The sequence below is a fragment of the Cupressus sempervirens genome, chromosome 2, assembly GCF_028749045.1.
Source record: "Cupressus sempervirens isolate cs-2001-9-10 chromosome 2, ASM2874904v1, whole genome shotgun sequence".
Taxonomy (NCBI): Eukaryota; Viridiplantae; Streptophyta; class Pinopsida; order Cupressales; family Cupressaceae; genus Cupressus; species Cupressus sempervirens.
The window spans coordinates 12,096,734-12,106,855 of NC_143119.1; the positions used below are offsets into that span (position 1 = coordinate 12,096,734).

A 10,122-nucleotide genomic window follows, 5' to 3' on the forward strand; every position below is an offset into this window, starting at 1 on the left:
GAAGTGGGAAATCAGTCATCATTAATTTGTGTACGAATAGATAATCTCAAAGCCCTTAAAATAAATTGAAGCAACATGCTTCTTGTGCAACATAGAACTGACATTATGAAATGAAGATGTTGGATTTGATTGGAAACAAGTTAGGAAGCAGTGCATGAAATGAAAAAAATCAATAAAAGGAATGAGAAAAATTGCATTTAAGAGAAGATATATCAAGAAGATGAATTAGTCGTCGCTTATTTTGTACAAAATGATACTCTAGGAATCAATTATTTCTCTGATGTATGGATCATACCCACATCAAGAGAGTTCTATAAGTGTCATGCCAATTGAATGAGAGGAGACGTGAAGCTCATCTAGACTCTAGTAACATCCTGGATAACAGAACAGTGGATGGAACTGGAATTAACTCATTTGATTTTCTAGGTCATGAGGCATACCTTCTCTAACAAAATTTTAACCCACTTAGTACACCAGTACAGAAATTTATGTGAGCTTTGTGGCAAGGTAAGCATATTTTATGATGATATTGTTGTAACTGCCACACAAGACAAGGGAGAAAAATGTGAATACAACAGGGGGGACAAGAAAAAAAAAAAAAAAAATTATATCAACTTGTGGAATCAATAACTACAGTTGTTTTCTAGGATTTACTTAGAACAAACACGAAAGTACTCGCTGCCGGTGTTGATCCATATGGAAATTTAGAGTTCTGAAAAAAAACCAGAACAAGCCTATTAGCTCAACTTCGTGTTCATAATTTTGCAATTACAACTCAAAATGACATGCCGAGAGGCTCGATCTTCTAATTTTGTTCGGTACTTGGGAGGTAGAGTTTTTTTCCTCCTTAAGCTTTGAAATCAGCTTATGGAAATGCTGGAAGTCAGTGGAGGATCTTGAGAACAAATTCACTCCATTCAGAACTGTGGAGCTTCTGTGGCATCAAACAGCTCTGACAATTGATGGACTGGAACTTACAAATTTTTGAATCCCATGATGGTCGTTTAATTTTGTATCCTAATTGAGGTTCTATTTCAATTTCTGAGTACATAAGTGGGGTATACACATATTCATAGTCGGAAGCCATCATAAGTTGCATTACAGTCTTGAATGAGTTTCTTTTTGACAAGCCTGTCAGATTATTTTCCAATTTGAATACAGGAAATCCAAGGCTTTTCATTCTGATTCAATGGCAATGAGCCTTGTTTGCATTCTTATATATACTTTGATTAAAGTTTTTTGTTCCTTTTAAAGAATTACAGCTTAATTCTTTCCATGCTTTGGGAAAAACGCTTACTATCTATATTCTGTATTATTGTGGATGTATATTCACTATCTAGTTGCCATTATTTAATTTGATAAATATTATGCAATTATAGCAAGGCACAACTTAATCAGTTTAGAAATGCTTAAAAGATTCGCAGTGGAATCATACTATTGTGGCTCTACAATTATCATTCCTATGTGTATTTTTGATTCAATGAATGTGGTGTCTATACATTTGAATCACATTTCTTGTTGTGGTATCTTGCAGATCAAGGTGTCAGTGTCATCTATTCAACATGCAAGTCAGTTATCAAGTGATCGACTTGGTCTGCCCGTAAAATCTAATAAATGTGAAACATGTGGAAGTGACAAGCTTCATGACTATGATGGTAGGTAGTAATTAAAACTTTTTGTCACTATATAAGTGAAACTTTATGGCAATTGTTAATAGTGGAAAATTATTACTTTCTTTATAAAATTTCATTTAAATTGTTTTTTCATAAAAAAATTGCGATGTTTTTGCAGGTCATTTTGGCCATTTGAAGCTCCCAACACCAGTATTTCATCCTCTTTATGTACATGAAGTTAAAAGAATTCTTGGAAAGATATGTCTCAATTGCTTTCAATTGAAGAAGCAAAATGGAAGAAAAGGGAAGAACAAAAAGGTTAGAGCCAAAGCCTGAAACAAAGAGATGCCTCTTTTTTTTCATGTACTTGCACCTAAAAAGTGCCATGATGTTTGTTTTAAAGTGAAAAATAATCTGCTATATAAAATATAGTGCTGTATGTTTTTTTGAAGTGGAAGACAGCATTTCTAATGTGTAATGTATATTTATTGGCATGTGTGACATCATTTTGGTAATACATGACGTAAGTAAACAAATGGCAGGTGGTTGCAAAATGTCTTTTGATACAAGTTGCGGGAGACGGTTTTTGACATGTTATATGCATCTTTGTGTACAGTCAGGTGACCCCATAAAGGATATACTGGAAGGCTGTGATCCTATGTCAAGTTATGAGGATCATAAATTTGAAGCTACAGCCTTAGCAGAGCTGAAAAGCGTTGGTGGCAAGATTGATTGGAGCAAAGTTGGAAGTGATATAAATTCAAGGGCTAATAATAATGTTTCTGACGTTACTATGAAAAAGGTACCAGGATATGCTCTAACTTTACTGAAGGTTTTACATAAAATAGTTGGGAGAGTAGGTAAAATTACAACTTGTATGGTAGAAAAGGACTGTTAAATATTACTGCTAGGACTAAATGAAAAATGTTTTTAAAAATAGAGTTTATTGCTTTGGAAAATATAGCTGGTTTTACAAATCATGCAGTGCTCTATGTACTAATGAATAAGAATTGTGAAACTGCATATACGTTTGTTCTGATGTTAATTTTTATATATTTTTGCTTTTGTTTTTGAATGCGTGGAATGTTTATTAGAATTTTGTGATGTTCCCATTCTTTTATTGATACCACAATAGCAATAAAATACTTTTGTGGTCAAGGAGTTGCAAAGCTTGAACCCCTATAGCTAGTTAGAAGATAGTTTGAAGTAAATTTACATAGCAAATAGATAGCTGAGTAATAAGATATCTGGAAAACTGTCAAGTATAATGAATTTAATAATAAGTAACATGTTCATATCATCATGCTTTACTTATACCAAGTGAGAAGACAATTAAGATGATTAAGGTTATGTGGAGAAGATATAAGTGATCATTATACCTGTCAGTATAGAGTTAACACCAGCAGAACCATATCAATGATTGTGCAAGAGTCAAGATGATTGACGATCCATGGAGATAATTGTAGCAAGATATATAGACAATTTACTTTTAGTCACATACATCCAATGAAGAGAGCACTGTAAGAACCGATTGCCATGAAGACAAGTATCATTGCATCTGGGATCTAGTGGAAGATATACTATTGATATACAATCATCACAGCTGTGATATGAGAATATCAGAGAACTTGATCAAGTATCATGTGATCATCATCCTGGAGTAACGGCCAGCAATGAAAAGTTGACATATTTACAGCAAGCATACATGGAGGTAAGATATTATTGATGATAGAATGGGTAGTTTGGCTAAGGTACAATCGATTGAAAGAATTGACATCGATTAAGCATCTATTAATTGAACACATTGACTTGTATTATTAAGAAACAGAGTTAAGGAAACAACAACTTGATTATTCATCAATGATCTTTAATAAAGCAAGGAGATTGAAGTATCGATGAAGCAGCAAAACAGTGATTTGTTTTTTAAGATTGTTGATATAAACTAACTGAATGATTAGTAATTATCATTGATGATGATTTGTCAAGCATAATCTACGGTCAGCGATTATGTTAATCAATACTGAATGGATAATGCAATGAATGGGCACATATCACATAAGTGGCAGAAATAAAACTAACACTGACAATGTCAATTAAGATAAATAAATGCTAAACAACAAGAACTGAAGACTAATCAGTATTTTATGAAGGATGACCAGGGAAGTGTTTAAAATAGAATCAGAAAAGACAACCAGCAAGCTCTGCACAAATAATTATCCAGGGAAACCCCTCTTCACAGAGGGAAACAACCCAACCCCACAAAAGCCTTATCCAGGGAAACCCCTCTTCACAGAGGGAAACAACCCAACCCCACAAAAGCCTGAAGATTTTACTAAAATCAAAAGAAATAGTTACAGAATCTATATGAAAAGAAATCCATCACAGATCAATAGAGAAGTATCTTGAGGAATCGAATAAACTCATAAAACAATAGATTAGTCAAAGACTAATCCAATACAAACAGCAAATATTAAATGTCCCTCAAATACTCTTATCAAGCACGCTCAGCATCAAGGCTCAGATGAGAAGAAGAGTATATGCATACAGATACAATTTTATATATCCTGCTGTAGCAGAATGGCACTATTCTGTATATAGAAAAACTCTGACGGCAAATATATAGATACATGATTATGAATCACATGGCAGGAGCACATAATTGACTACAGGTAATCTGTTGTAGAACCAATCGTGTGCGTCAAACTTCCTTCTTGGACACCGTTACTCCTGATAATACGTAGGGATGTTTATAATATGCAAGCACCTGTCCATGCGTGAAAACATCAAGCCCGATGACTAATAAAATTCGGCATACCTAAGTGTCTATCAAATGCTGATGGATTGATAATGATTCTTTTCATAACTCCTCCAGTTCAAGTCGACTCATCACTTGATAGTTACGGATGGAATACAAACACTCTCCTGTAGTCTCTTTCTTTTGGAGGATGCTGTTAGGAAGTAGAGTAGACTTGGAGAGTGGTGAAGGATTTACTCAGTTTAAGAAACACCTATCAAACAAGTATTGTGCTGAATCCATTCAAACTCCCAGAGTTCTAAGCCAATGACATGTTAGTAACATCAATACGAGAACACATATAATTTCATATGATGCTATCATATTCAACAGGAAGGATGTGCCCCTTAAATCTTTAAGGGTGCCATCCATTTACATTGCAAGATATATTACAGTGATCAAATTCACTTCAACAATCATTCATTCAGAATTCAATTTATTTATTATCTATTCTTGGATGTACTCGTTGAGCAATTGCCTTATTGATAAGTAGGAGATAATTTCCACAGCAAGTCAAATTGTGATATTGCTATCAGGATTTAACTGTGTGAGTTTGAGTCCAACTCATGGACCCATGTTTCATGAGTAGTGATTCCACATGAATCTATCCCTCATGAGAATAAATGGAACACTTAGCACTCATTGGATCTAGGTGATGCTCACAGGGGTGAAGCACCAGGACTTCCCGGGAGGTCACCCATCCTCTGAGCGCACTTAACTTTGGAGTTTCCTCCATGGTTAAACCCAAAGCTTGCAACCCCATTTGCAAAACCTTCACCAAGTGTTGTACCTTATAGACCATTCATTAGAAAGCCCCTTAAGCTCATCAATTGATAAGTAGGAGATAATTTCCACAGCAAGTCAAATTGTGATATTGGTATCAGGATTTAATTGTGTGATTTTGAATCAAACTCATTGACCCATGTTTCGTGAGTAGTGATTTCACATGAATCCATCTCTCATGAGAATAAATGGAACACTTAGCACTCATTGGATTTAGGTGATGCTCATTGAATTCATGTTGAATAATTATGAGATTGCATAATTATTGCGGCCTTATCAGAGATAATCTATTATTGTGAATTGTACTAACTGTAAATATATAGATCAAATCGCCTAGCATATATCTAATTGACCAATCAGAGATAGCAACGATTTTGATATTTATCATTTAATATAAGAGAAACCATTCAACAAGGGATCAGATACATATATTGTTCATTATCTATATATATTTTGTTAGTTGCATAAATTTTAAGTGATATCATGGATCAAATTCAATAGACTTAAGGAAAGAAGTCCCTTACAATTGATTTTTGAAGGTAATGGTCCCAATTTCACTAGTTATCCTTAAAGGGTTTATTACAAATTTGGATGTTGATTCAACTTGTATCTCCAAAGAGCATGGTAGAGTGTGTATTATGGAGGAAAATAGACAAAAAAACTTTTGAAGTACATTGTGTTACTGTACTGTTGGATAGCATTTGGGTATGGATGACAAATAAATTGTTAATAGGAAATCCTCATGTATATATATATATATATATATATATATTTCCTTTTCAAGTTATATTTGCTAATTTCTTTTCTAGATGGTTGTGTGGACATGGATACATTTTAAGTTGTAAACGATGACAATGTTTGCCAATTTCTTTTGTAGATGGTTGCGTGGACATGAATACATGTATAGTTTTAAAGAATGACAACGAATTACATGTTGAACATTTCTTGAACTTTTATTGATTCAGGAACCTAAAGATATAAGTTTTCCTCTATATTCCACTGTCCATACTGACAGGTCAATGAACAAACAAAAATATGTTAAGATGGGGAAGATGGGGAAGACATCTAAGGTGAGATATATTTGTAATAATCACCACAGTTCTATGATTTTTCTATCTAACATATCCTAAATTTCCAGTTAAGCATCACATTGTCACCAAATTATGATTCTATAACTTGCAGGCTTCTATGGATTGTACCAATTCGGCCTCATCTACGGTTACAGATGTGACTCCTAAGAAACAAAAGAATGCGTCAGAGGCACAGAATTTGAAGACATCTAAGGCAAGCAATACTTTCCAACTATGATGTCCATTCATTTTAAATGTTGTTTCTCTAATGGCTCAAAATATTCTCATGCATGAATGGATATATTTGAACTTTAGATTTGGCTATTCTAGTCCCGTCCACATGAAAATAACTAGTGACATTAGAGACAAGTTACCGGTGAAGTTTCAATAAACAAAGATATGCACAAGAATGGTACAGTTGGTGTAATCTACAGTAGACTGCCACAATAACTTATTTAAGCTATAGTCTAGTAAAAACATACTAGCTGAATTTTTTAGGTATAGTCAACTGAAAATCTATCAGACAACTGTTAGGTCTGTTGGGAACAGAATAGTAATTGATTAATATTGTAATTTTTCAGTGTTTACATAACATAGAAATGTTTACTTTTTTTTTTGAAAGGCAGCAGAACTATTTTTTACATAGGAATGTTTACATTCTTATTTTATAGGGAAGATGAACAGCTTAACTGACACATATGTACCTAAACTAATTTTTTTCCCCTAAATTTACAGACATGTTAACCTTGACAATGGACTTGTTAACATCCCCCCTAGTCTGAATGTGTTTCCATGAAACCAAGCAGTAATAGGGTAGATGAACAATTTGACTGCTGCACACAACCCAAAAAGCACTGAGTCTTGCATGTGCTCCTTTACAAGATGCCCACCTTCTCTTCATATGTTTAATGTATTGAAAAGTCTTCTAGTACAGGTGGGTCATTCTCTTGCAGTTTATTTTGAATCTTTTCTCTCCGAGAGAATGATGGAATGAGATATTAAAGTTGCAATAAGATCATGCAGTAGTGTTTCAAGGTACTGTTCTTCTTGTGTGTGTGTAATGGTTCACAATTTCATGATTCTGTAATCTACCTGTTTGGCCTAACTTTTTTGGATTCTACAGTAGTATTTTTGCTCCAATAGTACGGACAAATGAATTGTGTCATCAGTATTCTGAAGCCTGTGTGCAAGTCTACAAAGAGATGGGTGTCAAGGTTATAGATTCATTACTACACTCAGGAATGGGCTCATCTTCAATCTTCAGAAGATTGAATATGAGCCCATTCCTGACTGTGGTAATGAATCTCAAAGCTCCTTCAGCCTGAGCATATCATGTCCTTTGAACAATCTTTTTGAAGCTGCTTCAACATTTTATCCTTCAGACTTTAGAAAAATTTACGTGATATGATTTTGAATGCTTTTCTGGAGATAAGTTTTACTCAATAAATTGTGAAGCACATAGAATCTTCTATGATTAATCCAAACAAATATATATGTCCCTTTATAAGTTAATTATTTGTTTGAGTATATATAATATATTTCTTGATAGTGTCTTTGGTTGATGTGCAGCATCAAGATTTGGGTTCTGGTATTTCTTTTGCAGTCGCAATGAAGGATTGTATATTACTTGCAGCTTGTGGAGTCGATGAGATTCTTCCTCAGAGTCCTGAATTTCCAGTTGATATCTTCACTTCATGTCTCACAACACCTATTAAAATTGTATTGCGATGGTATTATCTTATTCTCATACCTCTAATCATCTCATTCTTTTTACACATGATTGGGAAACTGCAATTTGTGATGCGCTAATAGCTAGCTCCTTTGCTGGGTACAAGAACTGGACATATTAGGGAGTGAATTAACAGCATGGTTTCTCATACAAAATCAATTTAATATAGAGTTTTGGTAATGACTATTTATCTATCTTGTATCTTAAATTATTCTCATTTCCCTCAAATATGTGTTGCAATGGATATAGTGTTTACATGTATCATAATATTGAAACGATTCTCTGAGGCAAGGAAAAGTTGTTTACTATGCACAAATAGCTCACTTCTAATGGAATGGAACTTAAAAACATTGGGATACTAAAATTAGTGATCCTTTTATTCCTGTCACGTGAAATTTTTGGTTTTTGCAATGTATGTTACTAGTTTTGGATTTCTGTTTGCTAAACATGATTACATCTTTATCTAACAAGACATAAAGAATTACCAAAATGCTTGTCACCCATCTTTGTACAATGCTAATGATTCTTAGTTGGAGTAGTTCCAAGATAAGTCACCTCTTGGGAAGTCTTGATGCTTACCCCTTAGAGCATTGCCTGAATTGAAAAGTGACAAGTGGACCATTCATGCCCATGAGATGGTTTTCCACGATCCGCATTTGATGAATTATGGGTCAACAACTTTGATTCAAAAAACTATGCATCTGAATCCTGCTACAGCATAATGTAAAAATTACCTTATTTGTCAACTTGATTTCTGTGTACGATTGATAATACATTAATAAATAGCAAATTAAGAGCTAAAATTCAAGCCATAGTATGCCGATTTTGCACACAAAAACTTGGCCTTATCTGTCCCAGCCAAAACATGGCGAGCTAACTTGTTGAGCAAGCTCGATGAGCGGACCTAAAGACTAACCTTGATAAGGAACTTTGGTGGGGTGACTTGATGACCGAACTCAAAGAGTCAACTTGGAGAGCATGCTTGAACAGTCGACTTGGTGGGGCAAGTTGGCAAGCTGACTTAGCGAGTCCACTTGGTGAGGCGAGAGGTGAGTCAACTTGGTGTGGCAACTTGGCGAGCTGACTTGGTGAGCGAACTTAAAGACTGACCTTGATGAAGTGCTTTGGTGGGGTGACTTGATGAGCGAACTTAAAGAGTCAACTTTGTGAGCGTACTCAAACAATCGACTTGGTGACATGACTTGGTGGGCTAGCTTGGTGAGCCGACCTAGCGTGCGTACTTGAACAATAGACTTGGTGAGCTGACTAAAAGAGTCAACTCATTAAGGTGACTGGGTGGGAGTGACTATGTGAGATGACCTGGAGAGTTGACCTAGGGGATGGGCTTGGTGAGAAAACTTAAAGAGTCGACTTGGTGAGAGCACTTGAATTGTCGGCTTGGTGAGCAGACTTGGGGACTTGGTGGGACATGTGGGCGAGCCGACTTGGTGACATGAATTGGTGGGCTGGCTTGGCGAGCCAACCTTAAAGAGTCAACTTTTTGAGTGTAATCAAACAATCGACTTGGTGACATGACTTGGTGGGCTTGGCGAGCCGACCTGGCATGCGTACTTGAACAGTAGACTTGGTGAGCTGACTTAAAGAGTCAACTCATTGAGGTGACTCGATGGGGGTGACTTGGTGGGCTGACCTGGAGAGTTGACCTAGGGGGCAGACTTGGTGAGCGAACTTAAAGAGTTGACTTGGTGAGTGTACTTGAATTATCAGCTTGGCGAGCTGACTATGGGAGTCGGCCTTGCAAGCTGATATGGCGAGTCGACTTAAAGTGGTGACTTGGTGGTGCTAGTTGGTGAGCTGACTTATTGAGGCCACTTGGTGAGGCAACTTCACGAAGCGACTTGGTGAGCCGAACTACTAAGTGTACTTAAAGATTGACCTTGATGAGGTGCTTTGGTTGGGTGACTTGATGAGAAAACTTAAAGTGTCAACTTGGCATGCCAACCAAGTGAGTTTACATGGTGAGCGAGCTTAGAGAAGCAACTCTATGGGGCAAGGTGGTAAAACCACTGGGTGAGTCGACTTCGTGAGTTGACTTAATGAGTCAACTCATTGAGGTGATTAGGTGGGGGTGACTTGGTGAGCTGACCTGGAGAGTTGGCCTAGGGGGCGGAC

General features: G+C 36.0%; 1 protein-coding gene across 1 annotated transcript; it reads left to right on the forward strand.

The window, feature by feature from the left end:
- The first annotated feature begins 638 nt into the window (after window positions 1–638).
- Window positions 639–8,182, forward strand: LOC149570834 (uncharacterized). The gene is made up of 6 exons (XM_089808231.1): window positions 639–1,655; window positions 1,792–1,931; window positions 2,230–2,415; window positions 6,156–6,260; window positions 6,373–6,474; window positions 7,830–8,182. The coding sequence occupies exons 1-6, from the start codon at window positions 1,406–1,408 to the stop codon at window positions 8,067–8,069; spliced, it is 1,023 nt and encodes a 340-aa protein (XP_089664357.1). The 5' UTR covers window positions 639–1,405; the 3' UTR covers window positions 8,070–8,182.
- The last annotated feature ends 1,940 nt before the right edge of the window (window positions 8,183–10,122 follow it).

What these genes read in the sequence shown, in the direction of transcription:
- LOC149570834 (XM_089808231.1), top strand. Translation starts at nt 1,406, where the DNA reads ATGCTTAAAAGATTCGCAGTGGAATCATACTATTGTGGCTCTACAATT. An exon ending in GAAAAGGGAAGAACAAAAAG is followed by an intron (nt 1,932 to 2,229) that starts GTTAGAGCCAAA and finishes CTTTGTGTACAG; the next exon opens with TCAGGTGACCCCATAAAGGA. An exon ending in AGAATTTGAAGACATCTAAG is followed by an intron (nt 6,475 to 7,829) that starts GCAAGCAATACT and finishes GTTGATGTGCAG; the next exon opens with CATCAAGATTTGGGTTCTGG.